Below are 23412 nucleotides of genomic sequence, written 5' to 3'. Positions count from 1 at the left end.
AGAGACACTGAGTCAAATGCTGTGAGAGAACCCAGAAGTGTCAAATTAGTCAAGCATAAGGGTGAATTATAAGAGAAACATACATACACAAAACTCAAAGTAAGGGACACAGAGGATACCCTGATGGATATAATAACAAGGAAATGTAAATGAGCAGAAAAAAAAAAAAGAACCAAAAATGGCAAGAACAAATAATGGGTAATTCAAGAAAAACTTTCTAGAAGTAAACTAAAGATACATAGTATCTCAAGAAAAGTTTAGTCACACCCTAATAAAATCACTGGATATTAAATTAGAATAAACAATCTTGGGGCATATGTGCTAAAAGATTCAAGTCTCTATAAATCAAGCCGGTGTCATCACACCTCTACATACCATTATGCATCTTTCTTCTGCTTACCATTAAAGCCAGAAGGTGAGGAAAATGCCCACAGAGCTCTTACGAGGAATATACGTGACCCATGAAGGCAAATCTGAAGTTCGGTACAAAGGCAAGACACAAATATTGTCAAACACATAAAACCAAGGAAATACAGTTTCCATAAGCTCTTCTTGAAGGTATTAGTAGGGGATGACTATCACCCAACTAAGAACAAATGAAACTCCAGAAAATAAAGTAAAAATAACCAACTGAGTTGAAAGAAGAAAGAGGAGAAATGATGAGATATAGGAAAGTATACTAATTTCCTCATCCTTCATAGCAGGGTCACAATGTTAAAACACACACAAGCAGTACACACAGGAAAATATTCATAGTCTGGTCTCAGTCACGCTATGGGAAAAGAACAATGATGAATCAGCTTTGGGAAAAGCCTTGTTCGCTGCCCTCAAAGGTAGAGGGTGCTGGCAGAGAAGAGAAGAAACAATAACTAAAGCTAGCAGCGCTCAGAAGAAGAGCAGATATTGTGCAGATCCCAAACAGGGGAGGCAATGGTGTTGCAGCAAGAGCAAATGAGTCTCGGGGACTCATTCATCCGGGGAAAGATCTCTGAAAAATCTCTCGGGAATACCCAGGAAGCCTTTGAGAGGAGGCTGATCTCCAGCAGTTAAACTCATGGACGTTCATACCATAATCTGTACATAAAAAGTAAAGCATATAATTCAAGAAATTAACTTAAAAGTAGGAATAAGACCTTATCTTATAATCATATGCTCCTAAAGCCTAGAACATACAGTTTACATTAAAATACAGAAACAGGTTAAAATAACTGTCCCTTAGAGACTAAAAGGATACATTTGCTATTGGAAGTGAGCCGGGAGAGACAACAAATGTCTCCTTTAATAAACAATTCCGCCTTCTTCCTTTCTAGTGATGACAGCTCAGGTAAGAAGGGATTTGTTGTTGTGTTAAGATGACTTAATTGGATTTGGTACTGGAATCCTTGGAACTACTAATCTATAAATAACGGTGTCCAGAAGTAGCTAGGAAAGAAATGTGACTCCTCAAAAGTTATTTGTACTTATTAATTGTAATTCTCTCCATATCAAATCATAGATATCAAGATCAACAGAGGTAGAAAAAGAACATATAACACAGGAGTGCCTGGACGGCTTAATGAGTTGAGCATGTGACTCTTGATTTCGGCTCAAGTCATGATCTCAGGGTCATGAGATTGAGCCCCACATCAGGTTCCATGCTGGACATGGAGCCTGCTTGGGATTCTCTCTTCCTCTCCCTCTGCCCCTCCCCCGCTTGCACTCTCTGAATGAATGAATGAATGAATGAATACACAAACCCAATAAGGATTTATCCCAGAAATGATAGCTATTAGTTACTGTTGTTCTAGAATGTTCACATTATTCCAGGACCTGCTTCATAGGTAACTATGACAGAAAGCAGCTACCTTTTGGTGTGTTGTTTCCCCCATATCTAAAAGTTCGATGATCTGTGGTCGGCACATCAAACGTGTATTAGCCAGTCTCTGCTCTGTGGTGAGGGACATTTCCTTCAGGAACTCCGAGGGTGTCAGCTAGAATTTAAAAGAAAACAGCTGAAGATTCATAAATGGTTATACTGAAAAAGTATTTTCATGAGTGCCAGTAATGAATAATTTGTGTTTGCAACTTTCAGGGTAATTCTGGAATGCCACTAAGTTCCCTTATAAAATATTTGAATTAACTAAATAATACAAGAGAAGTACCTGTGGACTTTTAAGCTCTTTGCACAGTAATTTGAAATGACATGTGGTTGCTGTTTCCTTGTCATTTTTAAGAAATCACACAAAAGAAACTGGGAGGAGGGAGGGGAGTCAAGAAATTGCACAGGAACATGTCCAAAGAGCTTAACATTTATGTTCAGAAGGAGCATCTGAACATACAACCCTGCTTCCAAAATCACTTCTGGTCTTCAGAACTAAGGAATTTGAAATGCTTCTATTTCTCAACTCCAGTTACAACAAACAAAGCCTGTGGGTGTTTTCACTATCCTGCTGTATCAGGTTAAAGAGGAATCTTGTGAAATGAGGAGGATCTAGGAAGTGTGACTGCACAGCTTAGGAATGAGTTTGAACTCTTTCGAAATCACAAGAGCGCATTTAGACCTTGTTTTAAAAGAGCTTGAAGCCCATCCATCACCAGAACCAGCAGCCAGTCATAGTCACACACCTAAACAGGAACACAAAATGCTTTAACACTTTCTAATATTATGGGGGGGGGGGGGAATGTAACCTATTATTTAAATAAAAATCATTTAAATAACCCAACAAGGTTTAGTTACCCAGGACCAAACACCATTATCTACTTATTGTTGTTCTGGAATGTTCCAGGGCTTACTTTATATGCAAGGGAGGATGATGATCACTGACAGCAACATCATGCTTGAGCATATACCAAGACTTTTTAAAACATTCAGAGGTTATACAATTTAGTTGATTGATTTCACCTTGGGTTAAAATCACTGCTCTTCAAAATGCATACAAAATTAATTTCTGTGATTGAATCCATTTAAATGAAGGCATATTTCTAATACAGCTTCCGACTTCATTTTTGAGGTTCTTTTTGACTGGAACCCAGATTAGAATACTAAAATGTTAGGAAATTTCAGCTGTGTTGCGGTTTAAATAAAAATAATAAAATCTTAAAAGCAAATGTCAGGAGTTACTTTAAATACAAAACTATAACCACCATAAAAGTGATTGATGATAGGTTTTATTTTTTCAATCAGAACATAACTTGAGACTAGTTTTTTAAATATGGTGAATACAATCTCAAACCCTACACATTATTGTTGATATTCTCTATAGCATGAGTTTATAATTCAGTTCTCATCAAATTATTATAACTCATTAAAAACAGAAATATTTTTTATTTTAAAGGACAGGGAAAATGTATTTTTCTTTGATATCATATAGTCATTACTTTGATACTCTATGTTCTACAAATATGCAAACAGAAATAACTCTTGCCAATCAACACATAACAAATTATTTAAGTTAAACCCTATGAAATTCTGATATCTGATTGGTTTGAACTACACAGTCTCACAGGGTTCAACCCAACATTTGGAAAACCATAATAATTTGATTGCATAGTCTTACTTCAACTGATTAACTGAAGCAATTCAAGCCTCTACTTTGAGGTACGTGGTTTCAAAAACTCTCCCGGCTCTGAGTGGTGCCTGTGCTCTGCCCCAAGCTACCATGTTATCTAAATGGATCTCATCAGTCCGCACTTCTCCATGTGATCTCTGAGACTGCCAAGTAGCAGCTGTCGTCCTCCTGAGGAGGCTGCATTAGGTATGTTACACAGAAAGTCTCAGATACATTACCATTCGATTTACTTCTTCTTTTGTAACCAACTTTGGATTTAAGGGTGGCAAAACCTTGCTTTGGAACCCTTTCAGCATTCTGACTAACCCCATCTGAACAGCCCCCATGGACTCCTCGAGTCTTCTACCCGCCATCTTTAGTTCTTTCTTTCATTCACCTAGGAGTGAAAATAAAAAAGTTTTAGAGAAAATAACAGCTAATTCCTGAATACGGGTCACAATTTATTTAAAGCTTTTTCAAATACAAAAGTTTTAGAAAAGACCAATCTTCAAAAACACATTGAATTCTTGTAACAAATGCCTTAACTAAAGGAATCTATTCCATGTACTTAGTTCAGAGTTGGCCTCATTCCAAAATCTAGGGTTCTTTTTAGACAAACCAAGTGATTCTGGAGTGAGCTCAGGCAAGATGTGGAAATATAAGCAGTTCCTACATTTTGGTACTTTTATCCTCCAAGACAAAAAAAGTAAACACTGCTCAATAAATATACTTCATAGCTTGCTACTTTATAGGCTTATTTGACAATTCTCTCTCATGACAGAAAAAAACATAAGGCTTCAGGCCTTCACAGCTAGGCAGAGACTAAAAACCCAGTAGGAGATGAGATAAGGATAAGGAAGTTTCTGGAGAATTTTTGAAGTTTTTAGTCATAAATAAGTTATTAAACAGCCACCCCCCACATCCCAAATCAAAGAGCTAAGACATCTGCCCTCCACAAGTTCTTCCTTATGCCTTGTAGGAGGATACTTGCAACTGTGGGGGCCTATTTATAACTACATGGGGATTTCTACTTTCAGTAATATAGCACACTAGTTTATCCAACCCTGTACCAAAGGGAATAAATAAATAAATAAAACACCTAACAATGCTTGATACCATGTCAAATAAAAAACCGTAAAAATCATTACAAATCTCACAAGACAAGAAGTCATTACCAGGAAAAAACAAGTGAAGAAAGAGGTACATAAAGAAAAATAAATCTGAGTGAAAATTTTAATAAGGTACACTAAACTAAAGCAGCAAAACATCCAAGGAAATGAACATGAAATTTTAGAAAAGGAAAAAAAAAATCAGAGAATAAATGGTTGAAATAGTAGATAGTCCAAAAGTAGATCTGAGGCACCTGGATGGCTCAGTCCATTAAGTGTCCAACTTTTTCGGCTCAGGTCATGATCTCACAGCTAGTGGGTTCGAGCCCTGCATTGGGCTCTATGCTGATGGCTCAGACCCTGGAGCCTGCTTCAGATTCTGTGTCTCCCTCTGTCTCTGCCCCTCCCCTGTTAGCGCTCTGTATCTCTCTGTCTCTCAAAATTGAATAAAACATTTTTTAAAAATTAAAAAAAAAAAGAAGATCCAACACACTATAACTGGTGCCCATGAAGAAGAAAAATTACTGAAGTGGAACTAATATTTAAAACTATCATCCAGGGGCGCCTGGGTGGCTCAGTTGGTTAAGCGTCCGACTTCAGCTCAGGTCATGATCTCACGGTCCGTGAGTTCAAGCCCCGCATCGGGCTCTGTGCTGACAGCTCGGAGCCTGGAGCCTATTTCAGATTCTGTGTCTCCCTCTCTCTCTGCCCCTCCCCTGTTCATGCTCTGTCTCTCTGTCTCAAAAATAAACGTTTAAAAAAAAAAAAAAACTATCATCCAAGAAAAATTTCCAGAAATAAAAGAAAACATAATGAAAAGGGACTGGTAGTTACTCAGGAAGACAGACCCAGAATGGTCAACTCTGAGTCATATCTGTTCGGGTTTTTTTAAGCTTATTTATTTATTTTGAGAGAGACAAACAGAGTTGGAGCGGGAGAGGGGTAGAGAAAGACAGAGAACCCCAAGCAGGTTCCATGCTGCCAGCACAGAGCCCACGCGGGTACAGAACTCACGAAACGGTGAGATCATGACCTGAGCCAAAATCAAGAGTCAGGCGCTCAGTAGAATGAGCCACCCAGGTGGTCCAACTCTGAGTCACACCATAACAGAACTATTAGACTTTACAGAATTTTTAAAAGGCCTCATATCCTCCAGACAAAAAGATAAAGTAACTTACAAGGGCAAGAGAATTAGATGTCATTGGACCTTGATTTTTCAACTACGCTTTTGCAACCTATGAAATGAGAAAAGAGATGAGCAACATTTTCCAAAAACTTTAAAAAGTGTGAGCCAAAGAGTTTATATACATCCAAGCTCTCCTTCAGTTATCAAAGCTACAGGAAAGGAGTTTTGAACATGCAAAATTTCAGGGAAAATTGTAAACAAGTTCCCTTTCTTAGGAATCTACCAGAGGATGGGCTTCAGCCAACCAAAAAGTGACCAGGAACCTCAGCAAAAGAACTGACAATGAACATTTCATGTATTTAACTGTAGAGCTAATTTTAATGATGAAGTTGGAGACACAAGGAGAAAATAGAATTCAAACATATTTTCTGACAAAGCAGAAAGAATACAATTTTAAAAGTAAAAAAAATAGAAATAAAATCAAAAGTTGACTAAGATCATTAACAATTGTGTAAGTAATAGGTAGGAGTCAAACTGTTTAACCAGATAGAATAAAGGAGCCTAGGGGGGCGACTGGGTGACTCAGTGGGTTGAGCGACCCACTTCGGTTCAAGTCATGATCTCGTGGTTTGTGAGTTGGAGCCTCACATCGGGACCTGTGCTGACAGTTCAGAGCCTGGAGCCTGTTTTGGAATTGTGACTCCCTCCTTCTCTGCCCCTCCCCCACTCATACTCTGTCTCTGTCTCTCAAAAAATAAACGTTAAAAAAGTTTAAAAAATAAAGGAGCTTAAGGAATTATGGTAGAAAGCCTGTACGATGGCAGTCAATGATACCTGTTTCCAAGCGCTCATGTGTTTGTGTAATGCCCTGTCCCTAAGTGCAGACTATCCTTTGGTATTCTAACAAATATAATGCGGCACAAGCAATGTGTGTCACTTTCTGAGATTAGTCATAAAGAGACGTGGTTCCATCTTGGGTACTATCTGGCTCCCTGTAAGATCATCAGCTGCCACATTGTAAGGACACTCAGAAAGCCTATAGAGAAGCCCATGCGGTGAGGGACCAAGCCTGCCAGCAATGACATGAGTGAACCTGGAAGGGGATCTTCCAAGGCCTGCCAACAACCATGTGAATGAGCTTGAAGGTGGATTTGCCATCTCCATTTTTGTGTTGGAATGACTACAGGCCCAGCCAACAGCTTGATTTGAGATGTAAGACAGACACTGAGGAGGAAGCACCAGCTAATAAGCCACAGCTAGATTCCTGACCCATAGAAAATGGGAGAAAACTAATATTCATGGCTTTGGTTGGGGGTAATTTGTTACATAGCAATAAATTACTAATGTAGGCATTATATGGGTTTTATACACACCAAAAAAACTAAACCTAAAAGTAAACCTTCCTAAATACCAAAAGAAATTTTAGAAAAAGCAAAGAAGACATACTAAACATAGAAAGACAAACACAAAAAATTAACTGTAATGCACATAATTATTACAACACAAAGTAATATTGGAAGTGATGTCACCAACATGGTGCAACAGGTGCCAACTTCATAAAAAAAACCAACTAGAAACTATCCATACTCAAGATACCTTTGTGAAAATCCCAGAGCCCAGAGGTGAGGCTGAAGTGCCCCCTTGGATCAGAGAGACATGGGAGAACCTCAGAAACTTTATGTTCAGTAAAATAAGCCAGTTTATAAAAGACCACATATTGCATGAGTCTATGCACATGAAGTGTCCAAAACAGGGAAATCTCTAGAGAGAAAGAGTAAGTTAGCAGTTGCCTAGGGCTACAAGAAATGAAGGAATGGCAGGGTGATACCTAAAAGGGATGGGATATCTTATTGAGATGATGAAAATGTTCTAAAATTGACTGTGGTGATGATTGCACATATTTGAGAATATACTAAAAACTACTGAGTTCTATATATGCCTTAAGGGTAAATTGTATGGTATGTGAGTTTAATCTCAATAAAGTTGTTAAAAATACATTTAAAAACATTTTAAAAATCAATTCTTAAAAACTGAAAACCAGCAAAAGGAATGAACCTTGCTGTACATCAAGTTGGTGTCATAACCACAAAGAGAAAACAATTATTCCAAATGACCTTAAAATACAGTGTTTTGACTAGACTATCTTCATTGTAGTCTTAGTGTTAGTCATAATATTAGTAATAATACTTTTCTTTGGCTCTAGCCCCAAAATGAGGCTTGAACTAACAACCCCAAGATCAAGAGTTGCATGCTCTACTGACTGAGCCAGCCAGGCACCACAGTAATAATATTTTTAAAACATGTAATTAAATCAATTTTGTTAAGAACAAAAGCATTTCAGCTTCATAAAAAATAAAACCAAAGTTCTTATATTAAGAAATCCTATAATCTTACATTTAAATTGAAAATAATTGTAAGTTCGTGATTATTTTCTCCTTTTAAATAGCCTGACTACTGGGATGCCTGGATGACTCAGTTGGTTAATTGTCCCACTCCTGATCTCGGCTTAGGTCATGGTCTCATGGTTTGTGGGATCAAGCCCCATATCAGGCTGAATGCTGATAGCATGGAGCCTGCTTGGGATTCTCTCTTTATTCTCTCTCTCTCTGTTTCTCTCTCTCTCTGTTTCTCTCTCTCTCTCTCTCTCAAAATAAATGAATAAACTTAAAAAAAATTAAATAACATGCATAATGAAAGAGCTCAGAAACAATGAAGGCCCGGTAAGCAATAATAGTCCAAGGACATACTGTGGTCTCTAAATACCCCACTAAAAGGAACCACTGCTCCTTGGAGACATGGGTAATTTGAGGTCTGAGGCATAAAATGTTTACGATGAACTTGGAACATTCTATTTTACCATAGAACAAGGACATTATCAAAGGCAACTGGGGTTGTGTCTGAAGGACCCAGAGTAATTTGAAGGAGTTCCCATTCACCAAAGATAAGACAATTTGAATATGTTTTTTTAAAAGTCTTCAATGGATAAGTCTCTAAAAATCTAAGTTCAAATGATACTAAAAAAAAAAAAACTCATTGGTCACCTTTGGAAGTTGCTAAGGCACAAAACTATTTTGGAAATAATAAAAGGAAAGAATCAATCATTTGTCGTGCACTTTTTTTGTTCAAATTGCACTGCAAGTTAACCAAATGATTGAGGAAGGAAAATGATTCTTCATAGAACAATTCCAGCTAATAAACTCAGAAGTAACAGAAAAAAAATGACCATTATGCAGTCCCTAATGAAACAAAAGATCATCAATGCTAAAACCATTAGGAAAGATGTTGCTGAAGAACTCTATAATGGCTCAATCAGGCTAACAACACCTGAGCCCTCTGAATCAATCTCAACACCAAATGAGTGAAAACCAGACATATTATGTGCCTCCTGACATGATGTACCACACAGCACCAGCTATGCAGAACTGTTAACAAAAATCTACACCTCTAGACCTACCAGGCAGGTTGTAGGAGACACGGGGAATGGAGGAACAAGTATATTCTGGAGGAATACAATTAAGCTAAGTGCAGAATGTGGGAAATATTATAGGAAAATGAGAGAAAATCAGAGAGTTGTGGGTGGGGGGCAGTTATAAATTAGAACCTTAAACCAACCAAATGCAAAGGTACATCTCGTTTGGATGATGATTCAAATACGTGAATAAAAGATGATATAAAATAATTACTGAGTTTTTTGTAGGATAATGGTACCGTGGATGTGGTTTTTTTTAAAGAATATTCTTATCTGTTAGAGATATGTATCATTTATGGGTAAAGGGGAATTATGTCTGAAATTTACTTTAAAATACTCCAAGAGGGGTGCCTGGGTGGCTCAGTTGGTTAAGCGAGTGACTTCGGCTCAGGTCATGATCTCACAGTCTGTGTCTTTGAGCCCCAAATTGGGCTCTGTGCTGTCCGCTCAGAGCCTGGAGACCGCTTCAGATTCCGTGTCTCCCTCTCTCTCTGTCCCTACCCGCTTGTGTTCTGTTTCTCTCTCTCTCTCTCTCAAAAATAAATAAACATTAAAAAATATTTTTTAAATACTCCAGGAAAAAATGTGTGTGGGGGTAGGAATGCAGGTATGGGTGCATGGGTATGTGAGGGAGAAGGACAGAAGAAATAAGAATGGGAGAATACTGACAAACATCGAAGATTATAGCATTCTCTCCACTTTTGTGTACGTTTTTAAATTTTCATAATTAAAATACTAATACGTACAAAATCCTGTGCATGATTATTCATAAGAGCTTTCACACCTAAATGTCCCTCAGCAGGGCATGATGAAACAAAGAGTGGTACTTGGTGCCGCAATAAAAAAGAACAAATGATTGATAACAACCTGGATGGATCTCAGGGACAAAAAGAAAATGGAAAAAGACGATAATCCCAACAGGTTGCATACTGTGTGATTCCATTTATATGATATTCTCAAATGACACAATTACAGAGACGAAGGACAAATTAGTGGCTGCCACAGGTTACAGATGGTGGTGGTGGGGGGATGTCTGTGGTGATAAAATAGACACAGGGAAGAAATTAGATGATAGGCAAAAATCTTAAGGCTTATAGAGTTGGAGTGAATAAGAAAATTTGCTAATAGGAAGTTTTTTACTTCTTACAAGTTATGCATTCGATTTCTAGTGCTATTACTGAACCTAATAAAGGGATTTCTGTAACTTGATTGTGGTGGAAGTTATATATATTTACACATGCAATATATTGACATGGAACTATACACACACATTGTACCAAGGACAAATTTTTGATTGCGATATTATGCTCTAGTTATATAAGATGTTACCATGAGGGAAATAGGAGGTCAAGGATATATGAGACCTCTCCGTGCTTCCTTTGCAACTTCCTGTGAATCTATAGTTATTTCAAAATAAAATTTGTTTTAAAAGTTTTTTAAGAAAAAGAAAGAGAGACAGGCAAAACTCATTGTTGATGAAGATGTTATGAAGGTGGGCATTTGTACCCTACAGCTAACTTCATTTTGGCAACCTTTAAAAATTGTGCCTATTCTTTGATGCATAAATATGTTCTGCTGGAGGATTTACCCCAGATATGGAAAGACGTATTCATAAGCTATGCTGTAACTTGAATTGACCATTCTATTTCAACAGAACGGAAATACAATGATTTCTATCAAACCAAAACACAAAGCAGTTACCTTGTTAAAATCTGATGACTCGGGTATTTTTTTATTAAAACTAATTTCTTTCTATAACTGATTTCTTAAGTGCTTTAAATATCTTGGCCATTTTCTTCTTTTATTTTCTTCCTGTTTTGGCCACTAATACCATGATTACAATTCAGGCCTGCAGTATTTGGATCATGCTGCTGCAGTTCCTTAACAACAAGGGTTAAGATATTTTTCCCTAAAAATCTGCTCACACTGCTCCTTCTGTCTGCAACATCCTTTCTTTACCTCTGCACAGATCCCTTCCTGATTCAAATGTCATTTCCTTATCAAAGCAATTTGTTTCTGATCTTACCAGCTTGAAGTGACTGTTCAACATCTCTGACCTTCCAGTATCTTACTTTTTCTCTCTTTTATGACACCTACAACTTTCTACTTTATAGTTATATGTGTGCTTATTCTGATCTTAATAGACCATAGACTCCTTGAGGTAGAGACTGTAATGCATACTGCCTTGTATTTAATGCATGCCTATGAATTTCTAATGAACCACTGACCAGTAAATTAGACAGAGTCGATATTCAGGGGTGTTATTAAAAATGACAATCAGCTAACCTGCTGCTCCAATATCTAACACAAAACTGAATCCATACAAATAGGCCAAATGCATTCATGTCCCTGGAATGCCTTGACTCATGTAATCCATCAGTCACCTTAATGCCCTGCTTTTTAATGTTTTTAAGTTTATTTATTTATTTAGAGAGAGAGAGAGTGCATGAGAGGGACAGAGACGGAGAGCGAGAGAATCTTGAGCAGATTCCACGGTCAGAACAGAACCTAATGTGGGGCTCAATCTCACAACTCTGAGATCATGACCTGAGCAGAAATCAAGAGTCAGATGCTTACCTGACTAAGCCACCCAGATGCCCCAACACCCTGCTTTAAAAGACCATCCTCTGATCAAAAATATGGTAAAAGGGGCCATGAACCAAAGAACTTTTTAACTAAGGAGGTCTGGATAACACTTTTATTAGGGCATTTACTGCACCAACTAGGCATATACACCAAATCTTCAGTTTGCACCAATAATAAATTTTTATTTTTTTAAGTGAACTTTGGGGAAGATGGCAGCATAGGAGGATGCCGGGCTCACCGCATCCTGTGGATCACTTAGATTCCACCCACACCTGCCTAAATGCCCAGAAAATCACCAGAAGACTACCAGAACGGATTCTCCAGAGACAAGCGTAGACGAGAGGCCCACGGAAGAGGGTAGGAAGGGTGGAGAGGCAGTGCACACTACACAGACTGGCGGGAGGGAGCAAGGGGGGAGGGGCAGCCCGCCAGCCAAGCAGAGCCCCTGAGTCTGGGTTGCAAAAGCGGAGGGGCTGGAGGGAGTGTGTTCGGACAGCAAGCAGGACTTAATATCTGGAACGTTGTAAGTTAACAGATCGGCTCGGAGAGCGGGAGGGCTGGAGGACAACGGGAGGGAGAGTTGTTGAGCCCTGGATGACAGCACAGCTTGGCAGGAAACAAAGGTGCTCACCAGTGCCATCTCCCTCGCCCATCCCCCAGCCGAAACCACAAAGGGAACCAGTTCCTGTCAGGGAACTTGCTTGCACTGTGCAAACACCCAACGCTGTGCTTCTGTGGATCCATCCGTCCGGTGGGTCTGACTCCCTCCCTGTGCCGCAGGGCCCCTCCGGAAGCGGGTCTCCCAAGGAAAAGTGAACTGAGCCTGCTCCTCCCACCCCTGTTCACCTTGCCAATCGATCCCAGCTAATACGCCAGATCCCCAGCACCACAAGCCTGGCAGTGTGCAAGTAGCCCAGACGGGCCACACCACCCCACAGCGAATCCCGCCCCTAGGAGAGGGGAAGAGAAGGCACATACCAGTCTGACTGAGGCCCCAGCGGTGGACTGGGGGCAGACATCAGGTCTGATTGTGGCCCCACCCACAAACGCAAGTTATTCAAGACAGCACAGGGGAGGTGCCCTGCAGTTCTGCACCACTCCAGAGACTATCCAAAATGACGAAACAGAAGAATTCCCCTCAAAAGAATCTCCAGGAAATAACGACAGCTAATGAACTGATCAAAAAGGATTTAAACAATATAACAGAAAGTGAATTTAGAAAAATAGTCATAAAATTAATCGCTGGGCTTGAAAACAGTATAAAGGACAGCAGAGAATCTCTTGCTACAGAGATCAAGGGACTAAGGAACAGCCAGGGGGAGCTAAAAAGTGCTATTAATGAGCTGCAAAATAAAATGGAGACGACCACAGCTCGGATTGAAGAGGTAGAGGAGAGAATAGGTGAATTAGAAGATAAAATTATGGAAAAAGAAGAAGCTGAGAAAAAGAGAGATAAAAAAATCCAGGAGTACGAGGGGAAAATTGGAGAACTAAGTGATGCACTGAAGAGAAATAATCAACGCATAATTGGTATTCCAGAGGAGGAAGAGAGGGAAAGGTGCTGAAGGTGTACTTGAAGAAATAATAGCTGAGAATTTCCCTGATCTAGGGAAGGCAAAAGGCATTGAAATCCAAGAGGCATAGAGAACTCCCTTCAGACGTACCTTGAATCGATCTTTGGCACGACACATCATGGTGAAACTGGCAAAATACAAGGAAAAAGAGAAAATTCTAAAAGCAGCTAGGGATAAATGTGCTCTAACATATAAAGGGAAACCGATAAGACTAGTGAACAGACCTCTCTACTGAAACCTGGCAGGCCAGAAAGGAAAGGCAGGAAATCTTCAATGTGATGAACAGAAAAAATATGCAGCTGAGAATCCTCTATCCAGCAAATCTATCATTTAAACACAAGGAAAGATAAAGGTCTTCCCAAACAAACAAAGACTGAAGGAATTCGTCACCACTAAACCAGCCCTACAAGAGATCCTAAGGGGGATCCTGTGAGACAAAGTACCAGATATCACTACAAGCATGAAACCTACAGACATCACAATGACTCTAAACCCATATCTTTCCATAATAACACTGAATGTAAATGGACTAAATGCGCCAACCAAAAGACACAGGGTATCAGAATGGATAAAAAAAACAAGTCAGATCTATTTTCTGTCTACAAGAGACCACTTTAGACCTGAGGACACTTTCAGATTGAAAGTAAGGGGATGGAGAACTATTTATCATGCTACTGGAAGTCAGAAGAAAGCTGGAGTAACCATACTTATATCAGACAAACTAGACTTTAAAGGCTGTAACAAGAGATAAAGAAGGGCATTATAATAATTACAGGATCTATTCATCAAGAAGAACTAACAATTATAAATGTCTATGCGCCGAATATGGGAGCCCCCAAATATATAAAACAATTAATCACAAACATAAGCAACCTTATTGACAAGAATGTGGTCATTGCAGGGGACTTTAATACCCCACTCACAACAATGGATAGATGATCTAGACACATGTTCAATTAAGAAACAAGGGCCCTGAATGATACATTGGATCAGATGGACTTGACAGATATATTTAGAACTCTGCATCCCAAAGCAACAGAATATACTTTCTTCTTCAGTGCACACGGAACATTCTCCAAGACAGATCACATACTGGGTCACAAAACAGCCCTTCATAAGTATACAAGAATTGAGATCATACCATGCATACTTTTGGACCACAATGCTATGAAGCTTGAAATCAACCACAGGAAAAAGTCTGGAAAACCTCCAAAAGCATGGAGGTTAAAGAACACCCTACTAAAGAATGAATGGGTCAACTAGGCAATTAGAGAAGAAATTAAAAAAATATATGGAAACAAACGAAAATGAAAATACAACAATCCAAACGCTTTGGGATGCAGCGAAGGCAGTCCTGAGAGGAAAATACATCGCAATCCAGGCCTATCTCAAGAAACAAGAAAAATCCCAAACACAAATTCTAACACCACACCTAAAGGAAATAGAAGCAGAACAGCAAAGACACCCCAAACCCAGCAGAAGAAGAGAAATAATAAAGATAAGAGCAGAAATAAACAATATAGAATCTAAAAAACTGTAGAGCAGATCAAAGAAACCAAGAGTTGGTTTTTTGAAAAAATACACAAAATTGATAAACCTCTAGCCAGGCTTCTCAAAAAGAAAAGGGAGATGACCCAAATAGATAAAATCATGAATGAAAATGGAATGATTACAACCAATCCCTCAGAAATACAAGCAGTTATCAGAGAATACTATGAAAAATTATATGCCAACAAACTGGACAACCTGGAAGAAATGGACAAATTCCTAAACACCCACACACTTCCAAAACTCAAACAGAAGGAAATAGAAAGCTTGAACAGACCCATAACCAGTGAAGAAATTGAATCAGTTATCAAAAATCTCCCAACAAATAAGAGTCCAGGACCAGATGGCTTCCCAGGGGAGTTCTACCACACATTTAAAGCAGAGATAATACCTACCCTTCTCAAGCTATTCCAGAAAATAGAAAGGGAAGGAAAACTTCCAGACTCATTCTATGAAGCCAGTATTACTTTGATTCCTAAACCAGACAGAGACCCAGTAAAAAAAGAGAACTACAGGCCAATATCCCTGATGAATATGGATGCAAAAATTCTCAATAAGATACTAGCAAATCGAATTCAACAGCATATAAAAAGAATTATTCACCATGATCAAGTGGGATTCATTCCTGGGATGCAGGGCTGGTTCAACATTCGCAAATCAATCAACGTGATACATCACATTAACAAAAAAAAGAGAAGAACCATATAATCCTGTCAATCGATGCAGAAAAGGCCTTTGACAAAATCCAGTACCCTTTCTTAATAAAAACCCCTGAGAAAGTCGGGATAGAAGGAACATACTTAAAGATCATAAAAGCCATTTATGAAAAGCCCAGAGCTAACATCATCCTCAATGGGGAAAAACTGGGAGCTTTTTCCCTGAGATCAGGAACACGACAGGGATGCCCACTCTCACCGCTGTTGTTTAACATAGTGCTGGAAGTTCTAGCATCAGCAATCAGACAACAAAAGGAAATCAAAGGCATCAAAATTGGCAAAGATGAAGTCAACCTTTCACTTTTTGCAGATGACATGATATTATACATGGAAAACCCGATAGACTCCACCAAAAGTCTGCTAGAACTGATACATGAATTCAGCAAAGTTGCAGGATACAAAATCAAAGTACTGAAATCAGTTGCATTCTTATACACTAATAATGAAGCAAGAGAAAGACAAATAAAGAAACTGATCCCATTCACAATTGCACCAAGAAGCATAAAACACCTAGGAATAAATCTAACCAAAGATGTACAAGATCTGTATGCTGAAAACTATAGAAAGCTTAGGAAGGAAATTGAAGAAGATATAAAGAAATGGAAAAACATTCCGTGCTTGTGGGTTGGAAGAATAAATATTGTTAAAATGTCAATACTACCCAAGGCTATCTACACATTCAATGCAATCCCAATCAAAATTGCACCAGCATTCTTCTCGAAGCTAGAACGAGCAATCCTAAAATTCATATGGAACCACAAAAGGCCCCGAATAGCCAAGGTAATTTTGAAGAAGACCAAAGCGGGAGGCATCACAATCCCAGACTTTAGCCTCTACTACAAAGCTGTAATCATCAAGACAGCATGGTATTGGCACAAAAACAGACACATACACCAATGGAATAGAAAAGAAACCCCAGAACTAGACCCACAAAAGTATGGCCAACTAATCTTTGACAAACTAGGAAAGAATATCCAATGGAAAAAAGACAGTCTCTTAAACAAATGGTGCTGGGAGAACCGGACAGCAACATGCAGAAGAATGAAACTAGACCCCTTTCTTACACCATTCACAAAAACAAACTCAAAATGGATAAAGGACCTGAATGTGAGACAGGAAACCATCAAAACCCTAGAGGAGAAAGCAGGAAAAGACCTCTCTGACCTCAGCCGTAGCAATCTCTTACTCGACACATCCCCAAAGGCAAGGGAATTAAAAGCAAAAATGAACTCTTGGGACCTCATGAAGATAAAAAGCTTCTTCACAGCAAAGGAAACAATCAACAAAACTAAAAGGCAACCCACAGAATGGGAAAAGATATTTGCAAATGACATAGCGGATAAAGGGCTAGTATTCAAAATCTATAAAGAGCTCACCAAACTCCACACCCGAAAAACAAATAATCCAGTGAAGAAATGGGCAGAAAACATGAATAGACACTTCTCTAAAGAAGACATCCAGATGGCCAACAGGCACATGAAAAGATGTTCAACGTCACTCCTTATCAGGGAAATACAAATCAAAACCACACTCAGATATCACCTCATGCCAGTCAGACTGGCCAAAATGAACAAATCAGGAGACTATAGATGCTGGTGAGGATGTGGAGAAATGGGAACCCTCTTGCACTGTTGTTGGGAATGTAAACTGGTGCAGCTGCTCTGGAAAACAGTGTGGAGATTCCTCAAAAAATTAAAAATAGATGTGCCCTATGACCCAGCAGTAGCACTGCTAGGAATTTACCCAAGGGATACAGGAGTACTGATGCATAGGGGCACTTGGACCCCAATGTTTACAGCAGTACTCTCAACAATAGCCAAATTGTGGAAAAAACCTAAATGTCCATCAACTGATGAATGGATAAAGACATTGTGGTTTATATACACAATGGAGTACTACGTGGCAATGAGAAAGTATGAAATATGGCCTTTTGTAGAAACGTGGATAGAACTGGAGAGTGTGATGCTAAGTGAAATAAGCCATACAGGGAAAGAGAGATACCATATGTTTTCACTCTTATGTGGATCCTGAGAAACTTAACAGAAACCCATGGGGGAGGGGAAGGAAAAAAAAAAAAAAGGAGGTTAGAGTGGGAGGGAGCCAAAGCATAAGAGAGTCTTAAAAACTGAGAACAAACTGAGGGTTGATGGGGGGGTGGGAGGGAGGGGAGGGTAGGTGATGGGCATTGAAGAGGGCACCTTTTGGGATGGGCACTGGGTGTTGTATGGAAACCAATTTGACAATAAATTTCATATATTAAAAAAATACAAATAAAAATAAAAAATAAATGAACACAAACTCCTGGAATTCTATTTTAATTAAATACCCAATATATCTTTTTCCACCCTCCATTCCCCTGTATAACCAGCATGCACATGCACGTGTGAACATGTACACTCACATGCACACTCCTTGTTCTTTCTCTTCCTTTATTTCTCATCATCTTGGTTTTCACCATCTGTTCCTCAAGCCAATAGTCTGAGAGTCCCCCTCAACTCCTGCCTCCTCGACCCTTCTCACGTCTTCACTCTTGCCTCTGCAGCCCACATCTCACAGCGGACCCCGGCCCAATCTCTGAGCAGTACTGTCAACATCTTGACTGCAGGTCTTGCTGTCTCAGCCAGTAAAACCCCAACCCTGGGTCAGTTCAGCTGCTCTTCCCTCCTACCCCAGGCTGGGAGGACTGTTAGAGAAAACTGTACAGGAGCGCAGATCATGTCACTGCACATTTTTGTGAGGGAGAACTGACATGTTTATTATATGGAGTCTCTTAATTCATGAACAGCACATATTTTTTTCCATTGTTTTAGATCTACTTTGATTGATCCATTTACCAGCATTGTCCAGTTTTCAGCATCCATGGTCTGCATATGGTTTTATTAAATATAATTTATTGTCAAATTGGTTTCCATAGAACACCTGGTGCTCATCCCAACAGGTGCCCTCCTCAATGCCCAACGCCCACTTTCCCCTCTCCCCCACCCCCCATCAACCATCAGTTTGTTCTCAGTATTTAAGAGTCTCTTAATGGTTTGCCTCCTTCCCTCTCTGTAACTTTTTCCCCCTCCCCCCCACCATGGGTTTCTGTTAAGTTTCTCAGGACCCACATATGAGTGAAAACATATGGTATCTATCTTTCTCTGCCTGCACGTCACTGCACGTTCAGTCTCCAGCTTCCACTGGGCCCCCCGTACACCTGCCGTCCTGTTGCCCTTATCAGATGTCTTCCCAGCAGCCATTCCAAGTGTCCCTCTATGTCGTGCCCTCCTGCAGTTCTAGAGGATTCACGCTACCCAAATCCCTCTGAGCTCCACTCCACTGATCACACTGCACACAAGATGTCTCCACCTGGGTGTCTTCAGCCACCTCAAGCCCAACATGCTCCTGAGACCTGCTCTCTCCTGCATTCCTCTGTGAATGGAACCACTATTCATTCACACATTTGCCCACATCAAAAATTCAGGTGTCATCTCCTCCAATCAATCATATAATAACTGTTTATTGAATACATACTAGGAACCAGTGTTCCAAACATTATATGCATCAGTTGATTTAATCACGACAACTATCGGTGGAGGTGCTATTATTTTCCCCAAATCACAGATTGAAAAACAAAACAAAACAAAGAAAACAAACAAACAAACAAAACCAAAGGCACAGAGAAGGTATACAAACTGCTCCCGTTTCCATACTGGTAAAGGCTAGAGCTGGGAGGAGAGCCACTCACTCTAGTTCCAGAGTCCACACTCTTTTTTTTTTTTTAATATGAAATTTATTGTCAAATTAGTTTCCATACAACACCCAGTGCTCATCCCAATAGATGCCCTCCTCAATGCCCATCACCCACCCTCCCCTCCCTCCCACCCCCCATCAACCCTCAGTTTGTTCTCAGTTTTTAAGAGTCTCTGATGGTTTGGCTCCCTCCCTCTCTAACCTTTTTTTTTCCTTCCCCTCCCCCATGGTCTTCTGTTAAGTTTTTCAGGATCCACATAAGAGTGAAAACATATGATACCTGTCTTTCTCTGTATGACTTATTTCACTTAGCATCACACTTTCCAGTTCCATCCATGTTGCTACAAAAGGCCATATTTCATACTTTCTCATTGCCATGTAGTACTCCATTGTGTATATAAACCACAATTTCTTTATCCATTCATCAGTTGATGGACATTTAGGCTCTTTCCATAATTTGGCTATTGTTGAAAGTGCTACTATAAACATTGGGGTGCAAATGCCCCTATGCATCAGCACTCCTGTATCCCTTGGGTAAATACCTAGCAGTGCTACTGCTGGGTCATAGGGCACATCTATTTTTAATTTTTTGAGGAATCTCCACACTGTTTTCCAGAGCGGCTGCACCAGTTTGCATTCTTACCAACAGTGTAAGAGGGTTCCCATTTCTCCACATCCTCACCACACTCTTAATCATGAGGTTATTCTGCCTCGACCTTCTGGATATCTCACAAATCCATCTCCTCCTTTCCATCCCAGTGGCCCTCCTTTATTATTGTAACCCTCATGTCTTGCCCAGGTGACCAGAACAACCTCTTAGCTGACCTCCCTAACTCCAGCATTATATCCTCACAATACCCCCATTTTCTAGCCATTCTCTGTACTGAAGCCACAGTGACCTTTCTAAAGGGAAAATGCATGGGCTCTGTGCTGACAGCTCAGAGCCTGGAGCCTGCTTTGGATTCTGTGTCTCCCTCTCTCTCTGCCCTTCCCCGCTCATGCTCTGTCTCTCTCTCTCTGTCAAAAATAAACAAACATTTTTTAAAAATCTAAACAGAAAATGCAGTCATATCATTTCCCAGCCTAAAAACCTTCAGTCCAGAATATTCTGTAAGCACCTTAGCATGACAAACATCCCAGGAACTTGCTCATCTTGTGCTTTATGCTCAACTCACAGTTCGCAATCTCAAATGCTCACACACCTCTAGACTCATAGTGCCACCTGGAATGCCTTTCCTTCCACACCCCCACCCCTGCTAATGCCCATTCCTCTTTCTGGACTCAGATGTCACCTTTTTCAGAAAGCCTTCTCTGACCCTGCAAGGTTACCCCTTCTTTATGATCTCATGCTCACCACTATCATGGTTATTTATTCAACTCCCTCTGCCAATAGACTATAAGTTCCTCAAGAACAGAAACTTTGTCTTTTCCATCACTGTGTTCTCAGTGTCCAGTACACTGCCTCATACATATGTTTGTTTAATAAATGTGCGAAAATTAATTAATTAATCCATATAAATGACTTTCCACAGTCCCCAAATGTGCCTGGCTATTTCATACCTCTATATGCTTGTATAAACTCATTCTTTCTTCTCACTTCCCGATCCACATCTGCCTAGCAAACTTCTATTTATCCCATAAAACCCATCGCAAAGGTCCTGAAAAGTAAGTCTTTCCCTAATGCAAACAAAGAGTGTCAATCACTCTGTCCTTTGCATATGCCTCTATTATTGAATGTAATCCAGTTATTTGCTTACAAAGCTATTTCTACCTCCAAAATATAAGCTTGACTGTAGGGAGTATGTGCAAACGCAAAGAAAAAAGGCTCAGTTAATATTTGTTGAATTTAACTTAATATTAAATAGCACATATTAAAAGAGAAATTTTCATGAGACTAAAATATTTTTTCAGAAAAACTATTTTCCCTCTTTTGTTTTCCTTAATTTAAATGTTAACCATGGGCTCCTTCTGTGTTTCAATGTACTCGAGTATAGATTAAGTCACAGTATCTTCTTTCAGAGAAAAGACAAGAAAAGGTATTCTCAGCTAATGCCTAGGAGGGAGAACCAGACAGGCTGGGGTTTGCAAAAAAGCTCTGCCTGATAGAGTTTCAGCCTTGGATTCTAACAACAACAACAACAAAAGTTTTAGGATATTCTTTTTTTATATATAAAGTTTGTTTGTCTGTTTGTTTGTTTGTTTGTTTGTTTGTTTTGAGAGGGAGAGAGAGCATGAGCAGGGCATAGACAGGGAGAGAGACAATCCCAAGCAGGCTCCACACTGTCAGCACAGAGCCCAATGTGGAGCTCCGACTGACAAACCACGAGATTGTGACCTGAGCTGAAACCAAGAATTGGGTGCCTAACCGACTGAGCCACCCAGGTGCCCCATAGGATAGATATTCTTAGGCACAAAATTCATTTTCTGCACGAAGTTGAGTTTTGCTCACCTCTGAGAACTCATAAGGGAGCTGAGTCTACAAGTGTTCAAATGTCGAAGGGGTTGCTGTCTGGGAAAGCAGAATTTCATGACATATATTAGAATGCCCCCCAGACCCTGTGGGGACATGTACATGCCACATAAACAACCATCATGATCATCATAACCGTCCCCCATTCCTCATTTCCGTCCATCTCTTCTTGCTTTCCCTTCATCTTAAATGTCTCAAAGACTTATTGCCTTGTATTTTTATTCTTGCCTTCTCCTTCCATCCCCAAGTCCCTCCTTTGTGGAGAGCCAGACAAAAAATTGGCATATGGGCTCCCAGTTTAAATCTCAGAACAAGTTAAAATCTTTTCTCCCCTGTGAGCAACATGTAAGATGAAAACAAATCTCAAAGAACTTCTGTGCCAAACACTGTCTTTCATGTTTATTCGTGCATTGCAGTAGCCCACATGCCTCTAACACATTTAACTAAATATATAGGTTGACAGACTAAAGATGTTTTCCCATAGTTTTGAAAAATAATTTTTTTCCTCTCAGAAGGTATTGTCAGCAGTAATAAACCAAAATCCTGAAGAAGTATTCTATTTTTGTTAAGGCCAAAGGTTTTGGAGTCATCAGACCTGGGTTTTAATCTTCCAAAGCCTCTATTTTCTCATCTGTAGAAGGGAGATAATGGTAGTGAGCCTACTCTAATAAGTTATCTATTACCATGTAACAAATTGCTCCAAAACTTAGCAGTTAGAAACAACACAAAACATTTTGTCATTTCTCACAGTTTCTGTGATTCAAGAATTTGAAAGACGCTGGTGTAGGTGATTCTGGCTTAGGCTCTCTTAGGAGTTTGCAGTCAAAGCTGGCAGCAAGGGCTGTAGCTATCTGAAGGCTTACCTAAGGTTGGAAAAATGCACTTCCAAGATGGCTCACTCACACAGCTAGCAAGATGGTCCTGGCTCTCGGGGGGACACGTCAATTCCTCTCCTCATGGGTCCCTCTAAAGGGCTGCTTAAGTGTCCTCATGGCATGATGACCTTCAGAGCAAGCAACCCAAGAGACCAAGGGAGAGGCTGCATTGTCCTTTGTGACCCAGAAGTCACACACCATCATTTATGCAACACGAATCATCCTCATTCAGTGTGGGAGAAGCCACACAAGGACGTGATCACCAGGAAGGGAGGCTCACCAGGAGCCATCTTGAAAGCCAGCTACTACATTGACCCCGTGTTTAGTACGAGGATTAAATGAAGATAGTGTATATAAAGTACTTTACTTTGTATAGTACCTGGCATATAATTGTTCTTAGTGTTAGCATTAGCAGAAAGTTTGGTGTAAGAAGAAAAGCGATGAATTTGTTCATGTCTTCAATTTCTGCTACTGCCACAGCAAGGGCAGGGCAATTATACTCTGGAACACTGATAAATTTTTCTTTAGCCCCAAACACCATTTTAGCAGGAAAATACCAAAGAAAAAATTAGGGGAAATGCTCAAGTGCAACATGACTTTTGTTCTCAGTGAGGGGTTCTTCAGGAACTCAGAATAAAAGGACTAATTTCAATGTTTTACTCTTACTTCATCTTCCGTGT

The 23412-nt window shown here is 39.7% G+C and overlaps 1 protein-coding gene across 1 annotated transcript in view; it reads right to left on the bottom strand.

Moving 5' to 3' along the window:
• The window catches only part of HYDIN (HYDIN axonemal central pair apparatus protein), a 312192-nt gene that overhangs the window by 206352 nt on the left and 82428 nt on the right, over positions 1-23412 (bottom strand). The window contains exons 3-4 of the mRNA XM_049622586.1: positions 3767-3924; positions 1845-1970 (exon numbers count right to left, since the gene is read on the bottom strand). Coding sequence (XP_049478543.1) covers positions 1845-1970; positions 3767-3901 — 261 coding nt within the window. The 5' untranslated portion in view covers positions 3902-3924. The remainder of the gene's footprint in view (positions 1-1844; positions 1971-3766; positions 3925-23412) is intronic.

The sequence above is a fragment of the Panthera uncia genome (assembly GCF_023721935.1).
Source record: "Panthera uncia isolate 11264 chromosome E2 unlocalized genomic scaffold, Puncia_PCG_1.0 HiC_scaffold_20, whole genome shotgun sequence".
Lineage (NCBI taxonomy): Eukaryota > Metazoa > Chordata > Mammalia > Carnivora > Felidae > Panthera > Panthera uncia.
This window is presented reverse-complemented; position numbering and strand designations above follow the sequence as displayed.